We start from the raw sequence: 25,050 nt of genomic DNA on the forward strand, positions 1-25,050 counted from the left end.
TTATTAATTTGCTGCTCATTAAAATGAATAAAAAAAAGAATGGAGCCGAATATTTGTTGCATTATTCTCAAAGAGTCAAGGTTGTAGGTCTTTTAGATTCACTTGGTCATGCCTTCATCAGAAGTGGCACTCAATAAACCGTGTGCAGTCTGTTACGGGAAACAACTAAGCTAAGATCTTTAGCTTAATCAGTCTTATTCCTGGATCTTAACCCTGCTAATGACGACAGTGAGTGAGTACATCATGTTTACTGTATACAAGGAAAAGAAATCACACCACAACTACACTGTATCTCTCTGGCCATCACTGCTGAACCACCCGGGTGGAGATCCTGCATTCTTCTCAGATTTTCTTTCAGATTTAGTAATTGAAGTTTATGTTGTTGAATTTCCCTGCTAATGTTCGCTGCCACAGAAATAAACTGCTGTGATTTTTTTGTGAACAAAAGTGACGGAGCTCTCTTGTTTGTCACCCCACCCTGCTGTTACTAAGTTGGGTTGTCATCCTCAGTTTAGGAACATATTTTCTTTCAACACATCAATGACCTCACATACAGTATGAAGTGAAACGAAATGTGTGGCAATAAATCATGTCAGTTGTTTTCATTTGAGGTTACAACACAGACTTTTGACAATTCTTGTGTTCTTGGAAACGGTTGTTTTGTTTTCCTCAGCGGTGTACGCATAGGCAGATTATGAGACAATGGGCCCCTGGGCTGGGACATGGAAAAGGCTGTTATTCTTTGGATTACCCTTACATAGCTGATTGGCCCATATTGCAAAAAGTAATCATCCCCTCTCAAGTCCTGTAGATAAGCTGAGGGGATAAACACTTAACTTAAAAACAGTAGGCGATGGGGGGGGGTCCATCACCCTTCTCCGAGTGGCCACTAGGGGCAGGTTTCATAATAGAGCAATTTCTCATTGACCCCCATGTTAAATAGGCCGTTTTCACAGCATAATTAAACCTATTTAGGGCCTGGTACAACAAACATTCTAGTCTGTATGTTTAGTACATATCTCCATGAAAACACTGAGGTTGGTGAATTGTTTTGTACCAGGCTAGTTTTTATTTGATTGGAGGTTAAAGTTTGTGAATAATTAAGGGCACGGCCTCTTGAGTGACAGCTAGCTGCTGGCCCTCACTTCTCCACAGAGGTATACGTCAGCCAGATGGACGTATCTCCCTCCCCCCAACGTCACATCAATGCCCTCTTTTGATAAGGAAATGAGGTGGAGTCAAAGTCTGAAAAGATGGTGACTCCCGTAGGTGAGTACGATTGGATCTAGTTGAGAGAACTGATCTCGAAGGGTATGCTACATCCATTTTTTATACAGTCTATGGTTGAGACTCATTGATCGGGTATCTAACTGAGATTTTGTGCAGGCTCTGAAATATCAGCTGCCATAGTGTATTGATAAATCCATGGCGCTCTCCGTGGTGCTTAAGTAGCATAGAGATATGTCCTGCCCTTCTGTCAGTTTCATCTCAGATCTATTATATTCTTGAATGTTTAGGCCATTCATTCAGTTTTTCAGAAGGACTTTTAGGGCTCTGACCGTGAATGACTAAGCCCTTTGACTATGCGACAACACATGCAAAGTTAATAACAGTGACTTCACACAGGCTGTTCTGTAATCCACCCATGGGTGTAGGGCACAGAAGACTACATCTGACCCACCTATGCATCTGGCTGTTAGGTCACTTTAATGAAGATCATGGAGTCTGTGGCTAAAACAGACACTGACACGACACCTGACCTGAACTGACGGCTCCAGTGTTGGCTGCTAAGGTTACTCATAGTTCAGGTGGAGATGAAAATCTCTTGAGTTTTCACGCATCTGTGGTTGACATAATATGTCTATGGTGTCTACATGAGTCATTGTTTGAGCCACCCTGTTTAATGACATCCAGACCCTCTCTGCTCGAGCTGTAGGATAAAAAACAAAGTTGTGTCAAGTGGGCGGTGTATTTGGCTTCATACTGTATACTGTAGTTAAGAGATTAAGGAACTAAGATTTTCTGTAAGCCTATTTTAAGAAGCACTTTGAGCATCAACATCTGTTAATAGCAGGTCTGAGTCAGGATGGCGCCACACTGCGATCTAAACTGTGAGATACAGTGACAATGAGCTGCTGTGCTCTGATATGAGCCCAAGTAGACCTTGATCCCCAGGGAACTGGGACCACAATTTACAGCTACAGTGTTTTCCTGTTGTTCCTTAGGGAAAGGGAAGTCTACTGGAACACCACCAAGGCAAAATAGACCATGGAACAAAAATAAACAAACACAGGCCAGGAAACCACAGTTATGGTTCATAGCTGCACAGTTATGGTTCATAGCTGGAACTCCACCCTGTGGATTAAAAAGCAGTTGTACTACATTTTCCAATGTAAATGTAACACTGGACATTAATGGCATCTAAAAGATGTTTTGAATTATTGTGGTATAATTTACTTACTATATTATTGTGGTATAATTGACTTACTATATTATTGTGGTATAATTTATTGTGGTATAATTGTGGTATAATTCACCACAATAATTGAAAACGTATTGCAGATTCTTTCTGCAGTTTCTGTCTTTTGACAGCAGATGTCACTGTTGTCTATCAGGACTGACATGTTTACAACCTCATGGCAACTATATACCTACTATGACACACACACCCCAGCCTAAACTGACCCTCATCAGACATGGCACTCAGTAAACCATGTGTGTGTAGCCTAGTCAGAGTACAAACAACACTGTAAGGATGTTTATCTTAATACATTTTTCCCTATGTGTCTCAAATTATCCCTCATGATATTGATATGTGTATGAATATAGAATTGACTTACAGATTTGTTATACAAGATTCATAAAGGCTCTGTCTGTAGTTGTAGTATTTTGTCAGCAGAGGTCACTGTTGTTTAACAGGACTGAGCCCAACCAAAACATTTACTCTACACTGATCCTAAACTTAATTCTAACCTTAACCCTCCCACCAAGTTTAAAAAACAAGATCCAAATTTTCTTTAAATCTGTCTACAAACAATACCCACAATCCCATTTATATATTGTAACAATTTTTAGCTTTCTCTAATCATCCTTCCTGTTCAGTTCAAATGAATATGTTATGAGTTATTGTGATTATAAAATCCAAAGACCCTTCAAATGTTTCTTGTACTTAGCTAGCAGGTCGCACAGGTTTACACTTGGTGTGTGTCATTTCAAGAATATCAGAGAATAACAGATATATTGCAATAATAACACGCACAATACACAGTTAATTAGTTACACTGATAGTCCTATGAAACGTATCAAAGGGAGTCGATACAACATCAGGTATACTGATCTAATCTCAAAAAGAATAAAGTGGCAGCCACGCTAAGAGATAAGAAAGCTTTTACTTACTGTAAAAAAACGTGAATTATTGAGGAACAAAACCATGTTCGAAGGCAGAGTGTGACTCTCTAAATGAGCTATTCTAATACTAATGCTAGTGTATATATTGCACATTTTATGCATAGGCTATAATGTCCAAGGGCTCTTCTTTTTGAACTGACACAGAGTTCATACTGCAGTGCACCAGACGATGGCAGTGTTTGAGCAGGAAAGAAACTCTCCTCCATACAAAAACTAATCCATATGACTAGTTTAAGGAACAATTCTGACTAATAATGTTCTTTTAAAAAAAAAAAAGGCTTCAGGTAATAGGGAATCTCATACATGTAAAAAAAAAAACATCAGATAAGCTAGAAAAATATACATTTAGACTCCATCCCCCTTCCGGTTATAACACATTCATTAAAGCTTAAAAATCAATTTAGGCGTCACATAACATGCATCTGTTGTGCTCAAGATTTGGAGCATTTTCTCTCATTGGACTCCTGAATTCAGCCAGAATTTTTGTTTTTTATTGTTGTTGTTTTGTTTGCTTTAATAACCTTTAAAAGACAAACTCTCACAATGCAGCAGTGTTGCAGAAAATTGTGTCTGTACACTGGCACTCGCCGTACAACTTCATTTAAAACCTGTCAGGACGTTTGGAAACTCTTATCTGAGTCCTTTGATTAAAGACAATAGTCTGCAGCCAAACCGAATGAGGTCAAATATTATGGGCTCGGGTCGGGGTAATAAATTAAACATGGGATTCTGAATTATGAATTTTCTTTGAGGGTGGAGGACCCGGAGCTTCTGTATCTTTAATAGTGAGGAGAGAGAGAGATGGGAGAGGCTGCGCGTTCACGGTTCTTTTTCTCGCTCCGCGGCGTCGGGAACGCGCAGTGGATCCTACACTCGCTGGAGAGGAAAAAAGCGCCGTCGGACCGCAACAGCGACTCACCGGGAAAAAAATGATCCCTCCACCGCCCTTCAACACCGCTGTCGATGTCTGCAAAAGTCATGTGAAAGGATCCGCAACATATGAGGACTCGAGTTTTTTCGACCATTAAACTTGTTTCAGAGGATTGTAAACTCCAGGAAGTGATTTATAAGACACAGGAATTGAAGTTAACATTGGACAGGTAAGACGATTCAGTAGTTAATGGGACAGTCATAGTCAAAGATAATAAAAAAAGAACAGAAGCATTCAGATCCAAGCTAAGGTGGAAAACATCGCCCTGCAGGTTAATTTTAATTGATGAAGCATAAGGGCATCTATTCATGATTGCAAAAAGCTATACCTATGTGTAAACTGATATTGGAAATATTGCAATTAACATCTTGCAAAAAGTAAAATGGTTTAATTGACTGTAAAAATGTAAAGGTTCCATCACCATAAATTAAGCCAGTTTGTCCGCACCGCACTGTGGAAAAGCGCTCAGAGCAGGAGATACCACCTGACCCTGAAATTGCTGCAAATATGACACAAACACACATACACATACACATACACACACACACAGCATACGTGCACAGTGCTTTTATAACGTGCACAGATGTCCAACACTCTTTAATGATCTGTGCATTTGTTAAAGTGCGATGTGAAATAAAAGGAAACTTTGCATGTGATGTTTCAATCATGTGAAAGCAGCGGTATTTATCAGGGGGTGTTATTGTTTACAGTTTTCTTTGTGATGCGATTTTGAGTTGCATTAAATCGCTCTAATGCCCCTTTAAGAAGCATATCTGTAAAACATCTGAGTGGATATTATATGTAAAAGCTTTCCACAGTGCATTTCCGTTGGTATAATGGACATAATGGATGTCATGTGATTGTCTTTTAAAAATTTGACCTTTGGCTAATGTTCAGCAATTGGTCCTTGCAGGTGCAGAAAATGGCGAGACGGCTCCTGCAGGTCCTTGCCTTGTGGACTACTGTGGTTGGCATTGTGCAGTGCTGTCCAGAGCTCTGCAGCTGCCAGGATAAATATGCCAACCAGTTTGCTGACTGTGCTTACAAAGACCTGCTGGTGGTACCTGTGGGTCTCCCCTCCAATGTGACCACTGTGAGCCTTTCTGCCAATAAGATCAAATTACTGAAAAGTAAAAGCTTCATCGATATCATACAGGTCACCTCTCTCTGGTTGGCCCACAATGAGATAGTAACCATAGAAAGGGGAACCTTGGCCCCCCTGATCCAGCTCCGCAACCTGGACATCAGCTACAACAAAATTGTGAACTTTCCATGGCAGGATCTGCACAACCTCACAGCCCTACAGCTGCTGAAAATGAACAACAATGAGATGGTGAACCTTCCAAAGGACGCCTTTTCCACTCTCAAAGACCTGAGGTCCCTGCGCATCAACAACAACAAGTTCACCACCATTGTGCAGGGTACCTTCAGCGCTCTCACCTCCATGTCCCACCTTCAGATTTTTAACAACCCCTTCACTTGCTCATGCAACCTGGAGTGGCTGAGAGATTGGATCGCAACAACTAAGATTTCTGTTCCCGAGCCGAAAACCATTTTATGTGAGGCCCCTGAACACCTGAAGGGCACAATGGTTACAACGATTCCCAAACTGGATTGTAAGGCTCCTATTGTCACAATAACATACCAGCCCAACATTGAGAACACCGAGCTCTACGAGGGTTTCATGGTCACCTTAAATTGTGAGGCACAAGGGAGCCCCCCACCACAGGTCAGCTGGGAGGTGACTACAGGGAATCAGAATTATCTGTTCCTCTTGCCCTCCACTGGAGAGATAAATGACGTGCCAATTAATGATAAAACAACCAACAATCGATTCCTCGTCTTCAGAAACGGCACTCTCATCATCCCTCGGTTGAGTAAAAAGGAAGATGGAAATTACAGCTGCTCTGCGGTGAATGATGTTGGCAAGGCAGAGAGCGCTGTTAAAGTGGCGATGGCAGCCACCCAAAAACATGGCAGCGACTCAAAGCCAGATTCTACGGTGGACAAGATCCGTCCATCAGTTAAAAAGCCTGCCGAGCCCAACATCTCCAAATACAACGGGGTCAACTGGAGCAAGCCAGACGAAAAGATAAAGGGCGGTTCTGAAGGGTCACTGGACAAAAGTGCCGGCACGGGGCAGGCCGGTGGCGCTTCAAAGGACCCCACCTTTGCGAGCAAGTGTGGCGTAAGAGAAAGCAGTGAATACATCTCCAACCACGCCTTCAACCTGAGCTTGGAGGACCTGAAGCAGTACACATTTGATTTTGGTGTTATTGCGTTAGAAGTGTCAGAGACGGAGGCCAAAGTGCAGCTGAATCCGCTGCAGCTTCCCAGCAGCAAATCTAACCTTCATCTGAGTCACACTGAAAATCAGGAAACAGTGAATAAAGAGGCTTTGGGTCTGTACCAGTCCTCCTCCAGTAAAGCCACCCTGGACATGCTCTACCTCTGTATAAATACAGGGAATGGACACTCAATGGTTCAGTGGTCCAATATAGAGGAGGGGGTTAATGCCTACCGCTTTCATGGTTTACAGCCTGGCACCAATTACACCCTTTGTCTCACCTATGGGGGGCAGGACTGCCAAGTCCAAGTAGTCTTCACAACCAGGAAGAAGATCCCCTCCCTGCTTATCATAGTGGTTGTCAGTATTTTCCTTCTGGGTCTGGCCACTGTTCCCTTACTGGGGGCCACCTGCTGCCATTTGTTATACAAGTACCAAGGGAAGACCTACAAGCTGATCATGAAGACTCAGAATCCGGATCAGATGGAGAAACAAATGACTGGAGATTTTGATCCCAGAGCGTCTTTTGTGGAGTCAGAGAAAACTTTCGACCCCAGCGAGCTGGGCGAGGGGGAGGGGGAGGCCGAGGGAGAAGAAGGAGACGGAGAGGGAGAGGCTGAGGGGAGCGTGGTGACAGAGTCCATCCCCGGATCCTCATCCAAAACCAACCAGGAAGAGTTTGAAGTGGGCTCGGAGTACAGTGACAGATTACCGCTGGGAGCAGAGGCAGTCAACATCTCGGAGGAGATCAACGGAAACTACAAGCAGCCAAGCCGCTGAGCTCCGCTGACGGCCACGAGTATACTGTAACATATTTTGCTTTCAAGTAGCCTACATTCAAGCAGGTAACTCATCCGGTGGCTTCTCATACAAAAAAAAGGTGGATCTTTTAATTTTTCTTACCTCAGAAAAGCACTCAATCACTTGAGATTGTGAATTGATTCGTGTGACATTTGTAGTCTACTGTAAGGTTAAAATAAGCAACATAAGTTTACAATGCAAGCACAGTTTTCTACAGTTTGATAAGACCTCAAAACTGTCAGGAAAAGCAGCAGCAAAATGTTCCCTTTCTGCAGGACAGACACAGACGCGCATGGGCGCAAATAGTGGAAAGAGAGCGAGGCGCGGAGCTCGCCGGAGTTTCGCGTAATTGAATGCAAAAAAAAATATACAAATTAATCATTTAATAAGAAAAAAGTGCCATATCTTTCGGAGCCATTTTAAATAAAGTGGCATCAGGGACCAATTGCTCTTTCCGAGCTGTGTGCGTCTGTGTAAGGATGTGGATCGCACAACGGCCAATTGCCATCTCCTCAGGCTCCACTTGATTGGTAACGTCGCAGATTTGGATGATTATTGATGCAATTACAGTCTATTTGGTTTTCATTGCTGTCCCGCCTTCTGTCCTGCGAGTCCAAAAAAGGGAAATGTCACTTTCAAATGTGTTGTGCTTGACGGGGAAATCCCAGGTTATTTACCACCAAAATGTTGTTCGACGTAATGTAAGGCTTTAAAAATGTGCGACTTTAACCTCTTAATCAACGGGTGCTTGCTATACTCGCTTTTTACAATGTCCATGGCATGTCACACGTATTTCCTTGTGTGGTTTTTATTAGTGTAGTCTAGAGGACTTTAGATGTTATACTGTCAACCTGTGATGTAGAAAGCCATGTGAAATGAAACTATTCTTTTTTTACGGCGGTAAGTTTCTATTAAGCCTCAACAAAAGGGCGCACTGAGTGTCCGGCGGCTTCACTGTCTTGTAATTGGATGCATATAGTGAATTTCTGTGAATTGTTGTAAAACGAAACGAAAAACAAAACCAGTGACCTTTCAAGATTTTTTGATATCATTTTATGTACGTGGAATTAATAAAACATGAAACTCTACAGAGTATTCTCCGGATTTGTCTTTGACCTTGCGGATTGAGATGATTTGTTTCCTAAATTGATCTGAAATAATAATACTAACACAAATAATAATAATAATAATAATAATAATATACCACCACTTTACATTTGAAATTGATTCAGATTTCAGTCCGGTTAATTATTTTTATGTTGTTTTTTTCTTCTTCTGATGCCCTTTTATTATAGGAGTCTGGTTCGATGAAAATACGAAACAAAAGATCTGGGATTTCGGAGTGTGTTCATGCTTCCTAGATTATTTTTCTTACAGAAAAAAACCCCGCTGCATTTGAAAGCGATGATCAACACAAAGCCTCCCTTTGTCTTTCATTTTGGCCCTGTACAGTTCATTTCGCTCAACTCAACAGCATCACACACTGCATTTAAATTAGAATTAAGTATATCAATAATAGAAATGAATGCAAAAAAAGGAGAAAACTTGTGTTTCAGTTTTATTTTCATAGCAATCAGAAGAAAAGTTCAAAGGTATTTTCACTTAAAAGTGTGCATTTGAAATGTAAATTCAAAGACAAACGATGACATGTTGGTGAATATCATAAACCAGAAAAGACAACAATGAGAGGACGCTGGTAGCAGCAAGTGGTTTTAGACTTAAAGATCTAACAGAAAAAAACTGTTTCATTTATCTGGTAGTTCCTATTCCACAGGTTAATGTTAACTACACAAAATGTGTACAACTGGGGAAAAAAATTAAAATTACCATGTCTACTGAAACAGCTCATTCTGTAAATTTATAAATAGTGAAATATTCTACATATTAATTTCCCTATTTAAAAGGATGCTTCAGTGGAATGCACGTCCATGTGTTTAGTTTGGGTGACTACAAATTTGCATTATCTGCACTATATGATAATGACATGTGATTCATCTAAAAGGCTGACACATAAAGCAAACGAGTGTTCTCCCAAATTAAGCACATAAAGGTGTTGAAAATGACACATTAAGAGTGTGTTCAGATGGGAGATCAGTGCCACAAAGGCTTTCCCATCACACTGGAGACTGCGGCCCCACAAATATAAACAACCAGGGAAACATGAAGAGCACAAAGTGGACGCACAGTCTCCAGACAGGAAAGGCTCTGTGAATATCATGTGATGCTGAACTACAAGTGCACTTATTTTGGTAGGTGTGGAAAAATGTAATGACTTGTAGAATTTGCTCAAAACCAGAAGAGACTTTGTGCCATTCCTCAGTCAGGGTCACGTTCATGTTCAGTTGCTGGCGGCAGCCTCTGCCTCCTTAGAAGCTGTCTCCTTTTTGCTCCCCTCCTTGGCGCTGCGGTTAAGGCTTCCATTCAGAAAGCTCTCTGTGGTCGGACGCTGGAAGTGCTTCCTGGTGCCCACCAGGGAGGGGTTGTTGACCAGGGTGTAAAGGAGCTGCCAGTGCCTGCGGGCCCTCTTTGCACTGGATACTTTGTGCTGTTTCTTGTCCTGATGGACCAGCTGGATCCCTGAGGACATTCAGAAATCATGATAGCACAGACGGTATGTCATATATAAGTCCAATTGTCACAAGAATAGGTAACTTTTTTTTTTTTAAATCTTAACTGGAATGGTTAAATACTTGAAGGCCACCCAGGATCAGCTAGATAATACAGAAAGAGTAATAATAGAAAGCAATCATATTCTAATCCTCTAAGCATGGGGGAGCATATTGGGCATGCCATTAACACACTGAAAGCTTAAGCCCCTTGGGCTACATGAATACGAAACAGGCAATTAGCGTAGCTCATCTGTGTAATCAGCTACTCGAGAACTAATCTTTGTAATAAAATAGATTATTACTGATAATGTATTGTTCTATAAATGCAAACAAGCAACATCTACACAGCACATGTGTAATTGGACTCAGCTGTGACTATAGCTACCAGGCAGAATTAAATTCCACAACAACCAATAAAGGCTGCTGCATTTTCCTGCTAGTTTATCACTTTAATGTATATCCTCTTGTCGCCACTACATCCTCCTGTTTGAATCAATACCATCACTGCAGATCAGCAACCAGCATTTAAGTAGCTGGTCATATTTTGTGTGAAGTACATAAATGATTCGTTGGTTGAATAATATGTATTATAGCGAACTAAAGGACTACAATGTTTTTGGTGACAGAGGCTGAGGGCTCAGACGAGTGTGGGCACGCCGTATAGGACAGCTGATTAGTTTATGACACATTTGATTGAGTCCAGTGGCTTGACTGTCAATTATTCTACAGCAAGACTCAATTTGCTCTTGGCATATTAAATCAGAACTGCTAAGCTTTCATTTCTTCTGCGTGTGCAAGACAGTGCTATGATCTGATTATGTGGCACAGTGACCTGCAGCTGAATACTCCACCTCTCTGGAGAAATTAAAGATGCCTACTGAAGAAACTAAAGAATCTACTATTTATTCATAAAGGATAAGGCTGGCATTATTTTATATTTTTATTATTTTCATAAAAAAGACCAAAACTAACAATGAGTCTATCCTTCAAGGAAATATTTCCTTTGTAATCAAACATGGCTTAATTATAAAGTATGTGTCATAGACCTCGGTTGTTATCCAAAAACACCATCAATGCACCACACTGATGCACTGGGTGACATGTTCTTTACTTACCATAAACATGGACACTGTAGTTGATTTTGAATAAATTCCACATACACATGTCCTGCTACTGTAAATACTCAGTAGAGCAGAAAATGTGTTAATGCGATTGAAAATAGTTCCCAACAAATGAGCTGTTTACTTTGCTTAAGTCCCAGCTGTTTTAAGGAAATTATTAGTCTGGTTTAGCGGATTTACCCTTTTCTCTTATTTCCACTATCGGGCTTAGCACCGCCCAAGATGAATGTGATGTGATCTGAAAAGATACACACAAGCCATAGCAATAATTCCCATATCCCATAATGATAAGCCGGTGTAGTCAGACTGTACTCCAGTGCAGAGACAGCACTGTAGTTACTGGAGATAAGTCTGGCTCTATGAGATTATTCAATTATTAAACCTTTTACAAAAAAGGTTTTTGTGACCTGTTTTCTTTTTCAGGAGGTATGAAAGTGCTTGGGGTTAAGTGTCACAGACAGGGTAGGGGAAGTCATAAAGTATTAGGAAAGGACTAACATATTGTTGTTCTTGAACAACATAGAATAAACACCAGCCTTATCCTGTAAATGTATAAAAATATGAGCTGAGAGTAGACTATGGTATAGGTTTGGTTCTACAAACCCTCTTCAGCGTCCCGTGACCTCTGCGCAGCATTGCTCTCCTGGCCCATAGACTGCAGCAGCATCCCGCAGAAGGCCTTCATCACCGGGTGCGACTGGCTCACCTCAATCTTCAGATAATGAGCATAGCAGCGGTAGGCTGCAGACAGACACAGGGAGGGGGGATCACTCTGACTGGGAAAAAGCAATAAACACATAGGACTGCACCCCATGTTGGCTTTGAAGCAATCACACATAATGGACCATACAATCACACTTCTTTTTTTTTTTTACCACCTGCTTTTCCTGACAACAGATGTCTTAAATCTGCAGCCATTTCAGAGATCGGTGTGCAATTACAGCCCCTTGCACTGCACAGAATACAGTTATCATATGAGCTGCAGTGAGCTTCTAGCAGGGTAAAGTGGATAGGATATGCATTTCTGGCCTCTAAGTGGGATCAGTAAAAGTACATTTGCTCATCGGAAATTGCTGCCTTTTAAGCCTCCACACAGAGAGTGAAAAAAACCCATCTACAAAGGTAAAAGCATGATGTTAATACCAATGAATATGTTAACACTGTTGTCTGAGGCTAAGAAAAGAAATGTAGGAAAATGTAAAATACTACTGAGCAATGAATCAATGCATCGCATTCCCTAGAAATGCCTTGCTGTTTTTTTTTCTTTGAACACATAACATGCAGCCTGAGGGTCCAATATTCTTAATATTAATATATATTGTGAAAGCAGATGATATTAAACTTGACCAGATAATTTGGCGTGCTCCGCATACCAGGATAGTGACATTATGGTTGTGCGTTGATCACCATCTGTAAAAGAGGTTACTATTCATGGCAACTTTATTGGGGATGAATTTTTATACAACTCACCAGTTAAAAATTCTATAACGCCTTAAGTTTCTGCATAATTAAGGACATGGCCCACTTTGAGTGACAAGCGGGTGCCATCACAGGTGGTGAGCGTAGATTGTAGTTGTAGGCTTCATCCTGCCCACCTCAGCGCTATTCCACGCTCACCTGACAAGATGTCGTCCGATGGCCACCCACATTTAGCTCCACAATAGCTCTCACGGACATTACGTTCATGTTTTATATAGTCTATGGTATGAAGTGCAGAATATCTGTCTCACCTGGGTCAAAGGCCTCCACATTGCGGTTAAGAAGACTGATATCCATGCGTCCCATGTGGACAATGTTGAATAGGGCTGTGATGACCATGCGCCACACCGCCAGTAGCACACCAATCAGAACATTGACTGGGAAGAGCAGGTAGGTCAACAGGAACAGATTACCCCTGTAAGATAGGATATGATGCGTTAAACACACAGGGCTATCTGTCACTAAAACCATACATAGTAACAAATATAGTGAATCACCTGTTGTCTAGGTCTCTTGTGCCTGCTGTTTTTTTGATGAAGCAAAACCTGCCGGTGATATGTTGAATCAACACAGCCAAGAGAATCATCAGCCAGAAGGGCCTGAAGAGACAAAACCAACAATCAAATGTCTACTGCAGTGATACAAGAAAGAAAGACACAAGGTGCAACTGACAAAATAATACATGAGGATCTAAAGCCATTACTGTGCAACATACGTACATGGAGCATGTTGTTGCTGTTAAATGAAAACCATCTCAGGTTTCAAGTTTTCAGGAAGTAAGAAAGCAGCCTCACTGCTACAGTGACCAACATGCATTTCTGAGTTATCCACAGAGGGACGTGAAATGAATGAGAGATGTGACGATGCTCACCACATGCGCCACAGGATCTGGAAGAGAATCAGATTCTGTCCGTGCAGAACAGGCATGATAATGAGGAAGACAGCGATCAGAAGGCAGAGGAAGAACACCATGGTCTGGACGATCATGCCTGCATGCAGGGGAGAGATCAGAGCTTCAGGGTCTCAACAAACCTACACTGCACTAAATGTGAAGTGAAGCGAGGGGTGAGCAATCATTTTTTATCTTGGAAACCTCAAGAACAGAATATGGGAAGTATCCTTTCATTAACCACATATAAAACCCTGGCACATCCTCATTCTAGCTCAGTTAATGTTGCTGTTAAACATAAACAGACAGACAGTGCAAACAGTGATTTTACTATGGCATGACATGGTATGCCTGGCTGAGGCTATAAGGTTACAATATGTATGTACTGTAACCATATGATATACAAAATCTAAGGTTTAGCAGCATTTCTGAAGCGATAAAACAAAAAGAAAAACAAAATTAATTCAAGAAAAAGGAAACATACTGGAAATGTCGTTTTAAAAAATCTGTATTATCTATATTCCTTTCCTTTAGTATTCAATATGCAACTGTACCGATGCAGATGTGAGCTGCGGTGAAGCTGGTGTATCCCATCCAGCAGACCAGTGCTGGCCGTGAAGCCCTGATACTTCTCTGGCAGTTGTAAACATTATAGATGTCTCCTCTGTACAACCCCTTCAGGTTTGACCTACAGATGCAAAAACACAGTCACGACAATGCAGCACTATACAAAACACAATGACCAACTGTACAAATTACATAGTAAATTGAAAAAGTCATTTAGCATAGGATACGACCGAAATCCAATCCAATCCATGACACGGAAAAACCAGTTTATTTTAATATGACTTAATTTATGGGAATGGCACAGTATTATATTTCTTATCTTAATAGCCATTTTCAATTCTAGCAGCAGTTAGCGCAGAGTGAATGCTATTCTGTGTGTCTGGATGATTAGTACTCTATTATGTTATGATAACTCCTCTGTGGACCATTACATTATAATGAAGGAACCAGAATGAGAAGCACGCTCACAATTCTTGACAACTTTGGGAAGAAGATAAAAAAAATAAATAAATAAAAATATGGCTTTCACACTGTTCTTTTCTCACACTTACCGATGCAGAACCATGGATCGCATGAGCATGGCCAGGTTGACCAAGCCAGACAGGGTCATCGCTGAGATAAAGCACACTGCAGGGGAAAAGAGAAGACGGCATTCAGGTTGTTCAATGTGGGAGGATGTCATTTATTGACTATTAGCATGGCAAATATATGTGCAACAAGCATACGAGGAGGGGCATGTTAATTATCTAGGACTCTTAATGTAATGTCACTATATAAATATGTATATTCTGCATCTCTCATATCATTAAATGGCTCCTTCTGCATTCTGGTTTCACCTACCTTCTACACACCACATGTAATAAACCACAATTCTGACAACTTCATGTTTGTCAGGAGACAGCACAATCTTGAAGCCAGCTAATAGGTTGGCGACGTCTTCATCCACTCCCGAACGGGCAGTCTGGAGAGGAGGCACCACTGCTGAGATCAGTAGAAGACCCACCTAAAAAAACAACAACAACAAAATATTGTTATATTAAAACATTGATTTATAACTGGAAAACTCTTATAAAACCAACACTTTGCGAATTGCACATTATTTTCGGTGAAATATTACAGGATGCAAACACTGGACACTATGCAGGCATAAATATCCCACAATGCAATGTGGTAGTATTGACAACGTTCATAACAGACAAACGGACAATGAACAAGGCAGCTCTTTAACGCCAATAACACTTCAATTTAAATTTATACATATTAATTAACATTTTGTCACCTGCGACCGTTGGACTACCTTTTCCAGTAATTCTAGATTTGAGGTTGACACGATACCATAGTTACACATCTCCAACCAGCCAGGAGGAATTATAGCTCAGTGTGTCCGAAAAGATCGAACTGTGTATACTGTGTTTTTCACACAAAAGTATGTTGAACAATAGTATAAATATTGAGTATGTAGTGTATAGTATGAGATTTTGGACACAGCCTTAACCTAGCATGGCAAAGCAACAGCTTTTACAGATGTGCAAAATATGATTGTATTTGGAATATCCACAGCTGATAATTCATGTCAGCAGTGGATTCATACCTGATAGTATAAATAGGTGAATACAGTATGAAGCATTTAGAGTCTTCTGACTTCCTTTTTATGGATTATAAAGTCTAATTGTAGATATGGTACTTACCTGATACAGAGTAATAAATGACACCACACCAGAGATTGCCAACTTCAATGGAAAACGGAAAGCTGTTTGAAGGGGGGAAAAAAGAAAGTAGTTGTCATACAAATTTAACAAGACATAACACTTGAAGGCATGGCCAGACATTACACATGAACAAAAGGACATGTTTTACCTTCCTCTGGTGTATAAATGTATGACTTCACAGCATCAATTATTCTTTGAGGGAGCTTTGGCGTCTCCGTACTCGATGTGCTGAGAGGAAAGGTAAGCAGGGGCACAGATTTACACCTTTTTTTTAAATTTATTTTGATTTGATTTGATTTACACTTCTGTGAATCCATGAGCTTTTTCTGAATGATCAAGCCCTTTTTGCCATAATCCTTGAATATATACAGTTCATTCATACACAAACCTAAAGAGAAAAGTGTTTCTATGTGGATAGAGTCAAACATTCTGTGTAAATTAAAGAGTAAATGCTTTATTTCCTCGTACCTCTGTATGACTCATTGGCATCGACTGTATGAGGAAATATATTGTGCAATTGACCCGCCAGCAGATATGATTAATCAAGTTATTTTTTAAAAAAAGGCAGCAACCGGGAAGCAAGCTATTTCCTCAGATAGTCTCACTTCCACACCATCATTGGTATTTCTATTGTAATAGAATGTTATTTCCCTCAAATTAAAGTTAATTTTCCAGTGGGAAAAAATAGATAAAGGAAGGATGGGCTACAAGGGATGCAAGAAGTTCATCCATTATAACTGCATTGTACACCCCTAAGACTGAATATAAAAAAAATGTTGGAAATGTAACCTGGGCCAGAGATCTCTATTTTGTCTCTTGGAATAGCCTTTTTGGAAACTGGTGATAACAACAACCTTCCAGATTATCCACAAATGTGTCAGTTTAAGCTTATATATCCCTCATGCTACAAGATTTCTTAAATAAGTAAAACAGCGGGCAAGACGAGCTAGATGAATCAAAAAAATCCGTGTGAAGTAAAGCAAATCAGGCGTGTTGCTGAGAACAGGCTACGATTCTCACCTGATTTTGGTGGGCTTCTTCTTGAGCATTTTCTTCACATAGTCTTTATAGTAGCTGCTGCTGAGATCCTAATGGAAAAATGGACAGAAATCATGTAAAGAACCAAATTATAATAGTAGATAGTAAATAAAATGAAGCAAAGCTGAATGAATTGGGGTCCCACAGACTTCAGTTGGGCCTTTATATTACTTAACTCCTTGGGGTGGATGAGGCATAAGGTACTGTTTAAACTTCATTTTGTGATTAATATTGAAAAAGATTGCTCACAAACTAAACCTCTTTTGGATAACTTCATGTATCCGTGCAGATTTATGGTGTCAGGTACATTGCTGTAGAGGGGGTTGTGTCAAACCCGGGGCAATCGCCTCACCCTGGCTTTGTCACACCCATACTGAGATTAGCATCAAATAAACACAGCATTGTGTGTCCTCCGTGAAAAAACAAGGCAACCTTTTCATAATCTGATCAAGAACATAACGTAAACCAATTACGTCAAATCTACTTAAAATGATTAGACTGGCATGCTGCGTTGGGCTTCACATTTCCCTCAGCCTAGACTGTATGAGCATGATAAGCCCCTTGATTAGCAGGCGGCTTATAAAGGTTCCTCACGTGCACACATTCAGAAGAAATGTGCATCTTAGATAGATTTTTTAATAGTTCAGGCTTATGTGAACGTAGACTATACGAATCAACATTGTATCCAGTTTGTTATGTAAGCAGGCAAAAATTAGGTGCAACAAGGGCTGTAAAACCGACCTGAAGCTGACATGGCAAAGGAACTGTGCAGATCAAAACTTACCTCTGTAGCATTGTTCTTTTCAGTGCCCTTTAAGCCCTTGAATAGAAAAAGGGGATACTGGAAACTAAGAAATGCCAAGCAAGCTATCTGGGGCAGGCTGGAGAAAAGGGAGTAGTGTTTGTATATCTGCAAAGGAATAAAAGAAGACTTTTAATCACCTAACAATTTGTTTTGGGGTGTTCTGGAGTGACACACTTTGAATAAATGTTAAAACCACATTGTATTGACACAAAAAAGGGACACAAATGGCTTCTAGTGTTGTGGTGTGAGTCTGCATATTGGCCAAAAGGGATTCTCACCACAACACAAACATCTGGCACCTTCATCGACCAAATTGGCATAATTTAGAGCCAGAGAAGGTTCTACCATATTTGAAATAATCTTTGCCTAAATTATACACCAAATACTGTGATTTAATAGTGTCAATTTTCCTTTTTATGTTTAGAAAGAAAAACATGTGCAAAATATAATTTTTTGTGAAATGTGTTATTTTGTATATATGCTAAGCTAAGTCATGCAGATCAGCTAAAATGCTCCCTGCAGAATTTGGTGTGTGCCAGCTCATGGTGTGATAAAGAGACAGTCATCACCACTATTTAAAAAAAAACAACCAAAAAAAAACATCCAAAGCCTGGATGTCTCTCTTATAGTGACACACTAAACCGATTAACTGTGACAAAGCCTCTTGATTAAGACCAACAGACAGTGGAACTAATTTTTTTGACTCGCAGACATTCATCGCACAGAAAACCCAAACAACATGGAGGTGGCACAAAATCTGGGATTGAGTAAGGTTGAACGCTCCAACCATGTGTCCATGAATCCAATTGTAAAGCCTGATATTCATCTTTTCAAATCGTTTCTCTTACATAAACCACAGACCAGCTTTGTTTGATAATTTATGGGTTTCCAGACCAGAACAAATCAGTTGTCTTTGTCTCTAAAATAATCCTTAAAACTCAGACAGATGACACATGACAAAGAAAGTGACGATCAATCCAGTGAGAACATAAATCGCCGTATTCTTCATGAATCTAATGCTGTCTCATAAAAGCAGTTTTAGATGCCATATTTGCTTACCAAAGATGTTTTGGGACAGTCAATCTTCTGCCAGACCAGAACAATGAAGTGCGTCCATGACAAGAAACTACCAAGTACATAGCCAGCTTTATTATGCAAAGTACCACATGCCAGGAGAGGGTAGTATAGTGTGGGGTAGTAGAAGACTCCCAGAATCACCCAGTTCTCTGCAAATACAAGAAAAGTGTGTGAAGACCCAAAGCATCAAAAGGAATATACAGTGATTTGCAATTTACTCAAACGAATCCTGCTTCACTTAAAAACATTGCCTGCAAACTATGAGTGATCTAAGATCTAACTCTGCTGCATTGTCAATATATTTCCAACTGAACCTTGTTCTGTCTGACAATTGGGTAAAGTAGCAGGGAACCAACACCTTACAGTAAATCCTTACGTAATTTTATTTCAGAAAAATAAAGTCTTGTAAAGCTTTGTAGAAAATAATAAAGACACAAACAAACAAAATAACCCAGTTACAGATATTGAACAAAAACAATGTTTATGTTTATCCATTCGATAATGTCTAATCTTCTTACATATCATCTACTTACCTACCTGCTCAAAAGAGGAACAGTGATGCATTTTTACTACTAAAGAGAAATGTTTAAAGTGGCTTTAGAAGATTTACAATCTGTGTAAAAAGTGAATTTGGGTTGATGCTAGATTGGGAAGAAACAAGATGACCTCCTCACGTTTATTCTCTGTGTCCGCTGTGAAGGGGAGGGGGTTTGGCGATATGATCAGGCCCCACAGTTTGCACAAGAGCACTCCAAACACTGCCACTGCAAGGCCCTTGTGCTGTGTATGATCCAGGAAGTTGACTGGACTGTGAAATCAAGCAGCAGGCATTTAGAGCCCACATGTTACCAGCCTCACATTTGGATTAAAAGGTGAGCATAAATGACACACTCAAAAAATTTTAGCCCACAAACTGCAAAAATAATTAAAGTTTATCAGGGATTTTTGTGTGATTTTCTACCTTCCAAGCTGCCCTTGTTTTCCATTCATGTCACTTTAGTAAAATCAATTAAGAGTCTTGAAACTAGCTTGAGATAGGACAATCCATCACAGTTTTCCACTTCAATTATTCCAGGGAAGGTTCACTGAGCATGAAAGCTCTCATCAGCGCCCACCTCCAAAACCCCAGATCTTCAAATGGGGATGATGTTTTTGCCACGTAGGGCTTTTTTGTGTTAGCAAAAGGTGATCGCAAAATCTGTAGCTAGAGTATACAGAAGGGGATCGATGTCTGACAGTAAAGTAAAGGGGCAAACATGTTCTAAGTATAGCGCTCATTTAAACAGATTTATTTAGGTGTCTAAAATATGAGTGCTGCCCCCGTCCACAGCAGTACATTGCTTAGCTTGTGTTGGTACTCCTTTCTGCTTCTCCAAACTGGCAGTGCCAACCGTCATCTACTGTAGGTACATTGACTATGGATCAGTAACTCAGACAACCCCAACTTCAAAATAGCCAAACCATCCCTTTAAGGTGAGGGCTGGTCTGAACCCTTGTACTGGAGCTTCAGGGTAACAAGTGCTTATGGGAAACACCAGTCATCCTTTACTTAAGCATTAGCTAAATGTTGCCTTTAAAAAAATGACAATCTAAGTGTTCTTATCTCAACATATGACATGAATGGAAGCCAATAACTGCCAGGTAAACAGGAAATCAATCCATAAATCTGCCGCATGCTTTGGACAATGGTTAATAGTGATGTATTTTGTATGGAATTCACTGGGCTAGATCATGCAAAGCTACTAATGTGGTATTAAAGGATGTACCGTAGTTATATGATTTCACATGTGATCATGGTGTTTATTGTCATTCAACAAAATGAGTTAAAAGATAAAATACAGCCTCACCTGAGTAAACCTGACAGTCCCTTTTGTCGGTCACCCGTCTTTGTGCGTCTGGCTAAGATTGCTAAGATCAGCATGATAACGAGCTAGGAGGAGAAGAAACATCGGTTAGCTTTATCTGCAAAGTAGAATGCAGCTGTGGGTTCCCCAGGGATCAGGCCTCACCATGCTTCACACTAAAAATGAGTTGATGCCGCAAAGGTTAAACCCTGGTGTCTCATTAGTGCTCCCCATGGATAAGGTCTGAATGAACTGTCATCAGTCAGGATCACTGACCAGTGAGTATTCAATGACCTGTGACACATTTAGGAAGCACAAAAGGGCTAGGAAGACTCTCAACTGGGACAGTCAACAGGCATCAGGAAAGTGAATATACCAAGTAACATCACTAGGAAAACGCAACAATATTATTAGCAACATGGTGATAAAGATTATTGTATCTTACATTGGTTAAGTGACAAGATGTACCAGTATGGCCTTAGTGGTACATTTTCTGCACTCAATTATTATTATACAGTACATTCATTTGTATTACATGATTTGTATGATGTGACTGGAAATCAAGCTGTCTCTGACTGACAGAACATTGCCTTAATTCTATGCATTGATTAGTTTGATGTTAGAAGATCTTGTTTATAGATACCATCCTAACTCCTTCCATCCATCAGGCACGAGACTACCACAGGGACTTTGGGAGGAAGCCAGAGAAAAGCCACAGGGAGAACTCATCACAGAAGGGCCCCAGCCGGCCAGTTGGTTCGAATCTCTTACTGCGAGGTGTTAGTGCTAACCATTACACCTCCATGCCGGCCCAACTCATTAACTCACCAACTCCTCCTAACTCCTTAATCACAATATTAGCATTGAAAAGACACTATTGTTGGTTGTTGTTGTTATTATGGCCTTGAACAGGACTCAATTTGCTCTGGACTCGGTCTTGATTGCCTTTGGACCTTGTCTCAACTTCGACTTGACTGGAGCTGGTCTTGGACTTGACTTGGATTTGGTTAAGTTGGTCTTGACTACAGCCCTGGCATACAGACATATTTTGTAATGTGAATTATTCAGTACGTCCGAGCTCGATATCTGGATCTGAAACCCAATCATTTGATCCTTGAACCAAATTTTGATACACCAAATTTAATTAAAAGAGCATAGTGTTGCGTCACATTAATCCATCAGGAGAGCGGACTTACGGATATCGCAGTGATGCATATGTGGTAGAGCCTGTCATCAGCAGTAGGGTCACATGGAGGGATTATTCTAAAAAAAGGAACAAAACATTCACACATGAGCAAAACAATCACACTTAATACTGGATTTGAGTAAGTGAGCAGACCCACACCTCACTAAACCTTTCACACGTCACTCTCAGGACCATTTGTGGCTGGAAACTTTGTAGCTGAAATCCTGCAGTAGAGATTTGCATTTAAACGGATTGGTATCAGCGTGACAGGAAAAAAACAAATGCCTGTACAAAATCCTGTACACTGGAAGAGCAGGAATGCCTGGTCATGGGGTAGTAATTACAACTAGGTGATTCTTGGTTGGGAGACTTAATAAGAAAAATACTAAACATACTGTACTGTATGATCTTTGAGCATCCTGAATGGATGTTTTTGACATTTTTCACAGCAGTCTCTTACCTGTTCAAACAATGTGTGAAATTGCAACTTGGCAGTCAGAGAGCAGAACGTTAATTATAAGGCAATGTCAAAATTCACATTTCCAGAGTCTGAACAGGAGGCACAGCTGATGAGGAGGCACAGCAGGACATTTTAGCGCTTACAAATCAGCTAAAATATAGTGAGCTACAGTTGTGGAAGCACAAAAGCTTTTCAGACTACAACTCAACACTGTCTTTTCATTTACAACAGCCACACAGTTTGCTGGCTCAACATGGTGGCTGGTAGTTGTATTTCTGTCATATCATTCATCTTATTAAAAAGGCTTACTACGATTATGAAATATCAGTATTCATTCTAATATTGTGTATACATGGAAATACAATATAGATGTAAAAAACATCCCAAAAAGAACTTGAAAAACCGTATACATAGCGGGATGGGCCAAGAGCAGGGGACTGACGCTATAAGACTGTCACTATCAGCTTTGGGACTTAGGTCCAACTTTGCATCACACCACAAACTAAATTTTGCCTTTTGTGGCTGATAAAAATGTTGAGTTAAACCTTAAACAGTGAGCTGTTTTGCATAATGACCTGCATTCTTGAGGCATGAAAATGAGACGGCCTCTACTGTTATATGACGAGTGAACTGAACAGAAACAAGACTACACACTCACACTGGCACTGTAGTGTGCCAAGTGTCACCTAATATCTCAATGAGAGCTGTATCTCACTGTTAACTTTAAAAAACTTCTAATACATGTTTAATAATGGACAAACTGATGTGTTTTATAGTAGTGAGTTTTAGACTAACAAGAAAAGCATTAAAAACTGTGTAAGTGGACACTTAAGCCTAAAATAAATAATCTTAAATCTCCAGAAAAACAATAATAATGTACTTACTCTGCTTCAATTTTGGTGGGCAAAGGATCCAGGTCTGGGTACTCATAGTCCAGTAGAGCATCCTTATCCATTGTGCTGTCTTTTTATAAAGGTCCAAAGTCTTACAAAGGAGGCTGGAGTACCTTTAACCACAATCTTTGGTGACGTGCAGCTGATTCCCTTGACTCAAGAGATACAAGTGTCTCCCAAGTCCCACTTGTTGCTGCTGCAGAGGCGTCCTTGCTGCCCGGTGTTTGGTTTAGTCTCACACTCTGTTACTCTCCCTCACAGGCTGTATTCAGGTGCTCTTGTCCCACAGTGGAGCTGAGAGTAATGTGAAAGGTTCTGGCTGGAGCGTGCTGCCTCCACCCTGCAAAGGCCCTATTTCAGCTGAGGGCTGCCACCACACTGGGATCCTGGGGAGAGAGTGAGAGGGGGGCAGTGTGTGAAAGAGGGGAAAATGTTGAGATCTGGCCAGCCAATGTGGAAGGCCACCTGCGGCTTACCAGGATTACATCTACTTTTGGGGTTGTGTTATTGGACCTGTGGCTGATGGTTGAAGAGGTCAGACGGACATAGTTATAAAACTCCACCCGGGACTGTGTGGGTAGCTGCGAGCAGTGGGCCTTTCCTATCAGAGCCGATTTCCACGTTGATAGCAGGGAAATTCTCATGTTGTTTCCCTCAGTCATAGATCAGTTACATATGTGAAAGGGTACCAAATGGAACCAAATAACGCAGGATAGAAGAATCGCACATTTCAGGACAGCCAGTCATACCTCACTAGATAACTGCACCTTCAGATTGATAAGGATCAAAGAAGGGTTCATTCAACCCAGTACTTTGTCTTCAGCAGATCAATTAAGATAAAGATGTCCAAGCGTATGTAGGAACCAGAAACCTGCATATTTAATTTTACCCACTGGTATCTGGTTATTTTAATATGTTGTTTTAAGATAAGAACATGGTTTATCCCAAATGTTACAACAGGTGATTTCCAAATAGTCAACGTCTGATAAGGATCCTATACATGTAATGAGAGAGAAGTAAATCTGTGTTTTCAACATGATATGAGTACGTAATGTGTGAATGAAATGGACTTAACAATAGGTACAGTCACACTGCCCTGAGGAAAGGAACTTCATCTCTGCTTTTTTTTCATACCATTGGTGTCTTTTGGCACAAATAATATCCAATAATAAATGTGGACAACTCTCCATTTTATGGGCATACAAAGGAGAGTAGACTTCAGAATATCAGCCACCATTACCACTGCACTTTTTAAAAACCATCACAGATGTCTCAATTGAACCAAAATCTATCAAACTTTTGGATGTTAGAGACCACTTTTGTTTCTCTTAGTTTCCTTTTAACCAACATTTGTGGCAAAATTAAGCTAATTGATTAGTTGAGCAATAGAAAATGAATCACTGACCTTTTTGATCATTTATTAATCATTCAGTAATTTCAAAAGCAAAAAGGCCAAATCTTCTATGACTACAGCTTCTGAAATACCATTTGGGTTTTGGACTGTTGTTGAGAAATTGCGATTTTTCCATAGACTGTATAAAAAATAGCATACCCGTCAGGGTTCGTTCTCTCAACTTGATCCAATCGTACTTGCCTACGAGAGTCGCAATCTTGTCAGACTTTGACTCTAGCTGTCACTCAAGAGGCCGTGCCCCTAAATATTCATAAACTTCAACATCCAATAAAAAAAAAAAAAACTAGCCTGGCACAAAAAAAATCACCCCCCTCAGAGATATGACCTATAAATACAGACTAGAATTTATTTTGTAACAGGCCTTAAAAAGGTTTAATTATGCTGTGAAAACAACCTATTTAACATGGGGTCAATAAGAAATTGCTTTAACATGCAAACTACCCTAGTGGAAACTCGGAGAACTGCAGTTTTTGCCACTTTATTATTGGATAGACCAGGTTGTAGCACTCCCCCGCTGTGGTGGGGGCTTGGA

At 40.4% G+C, this 25,050-nt stretch overlaps 2 protein-coding genes across 2 annotated transcripts; one reads left to right on the forward strand and one right to left on the reverse strand.

The window, feature by feature from the left end:
• The first annotated feature begins 4,305 nt into the window (after positions 1 to 4,305).
• On the forward strand, positions 4,306 to 8,512 carry islr2 (immunoglobulin superfamily containing leucine-rich repeat 2). The gene is made up of 2 exons (XM_083916283.1): positions 4,306 to 4,508; positions 5,253 to 8,512. Exon 2 carries the CDS (start codon positions 5,262 to 5,264, stop codon positions 7,404 to 7,406), a length of 2,145 nt encoding a protein of 714 aa, XP_083772409.1. The 5' UTR covers positions 4,306 to 4,508; positions 5,253 to 5,261; the 3' UTR covers positions 7,407 to 8,512.
• A 1,253-nt stretch (positions 8,513 to 9,765) lies between these two features.
• stra6 (signaling receptor and transporter of retinol STRA6) lies at positions 9,766 to 23,166 on the reverse strand (the record flags this gene model as incomplete). The annotated part of the gene is made up of 17 exons (XM_083916149.1): positions 9,766 to 10,004; positions 11,761 to 11,898; positions 12,888 to 13,051; positions 13,134 to 13,235; positions 13,508 to 13,625; positions 14,080 to 14,213; positions 14,644 to 14,719; positions 14,933 to 15,095; positions 15,781 to 15,842; positions 15,950 to 16,029; positions 16,822 to 16,889; positions 17,624 to 17,749; positions 18,704 to 18,870; positions 19,396 to 19,529; positions 20,569 to 20,651; positions 21,762 to 21,828; positions 23,096 to 23,166. The coding sequence occupies 17 exons, from the start codon at positions 23,164 to 23,166 to the stop codon at positions 9,766 to 9,768; spliced, it is 1,992 nt and encodes a 663-aa protein (XP_083772275.1).
• Between the last annotated feature and the right edge of the window lie 1,884 nt (positions 23,167 to 25,050).

The sequence above is a fragment of the Echiichthys vipera genome (genome assembly GCF_963691815.1).
Source record: "Echiichthys vipera genome assembly, chromosome: 7".
NCBI lineage: Eukaryota > Metazoa > Chordata > Actinopteri > Perciformes > Trachinidae > Echiichthys > Echiichthys vipera.

Coding starts and splice junctions, on each gene's coding strand:
- islr2 (XM_083916283.1), top strand. CDS start 5,262: ATGGCGAGACGGCTCCTGCAGGTCCTTGCCTTGTGGACTACTGTGGTT.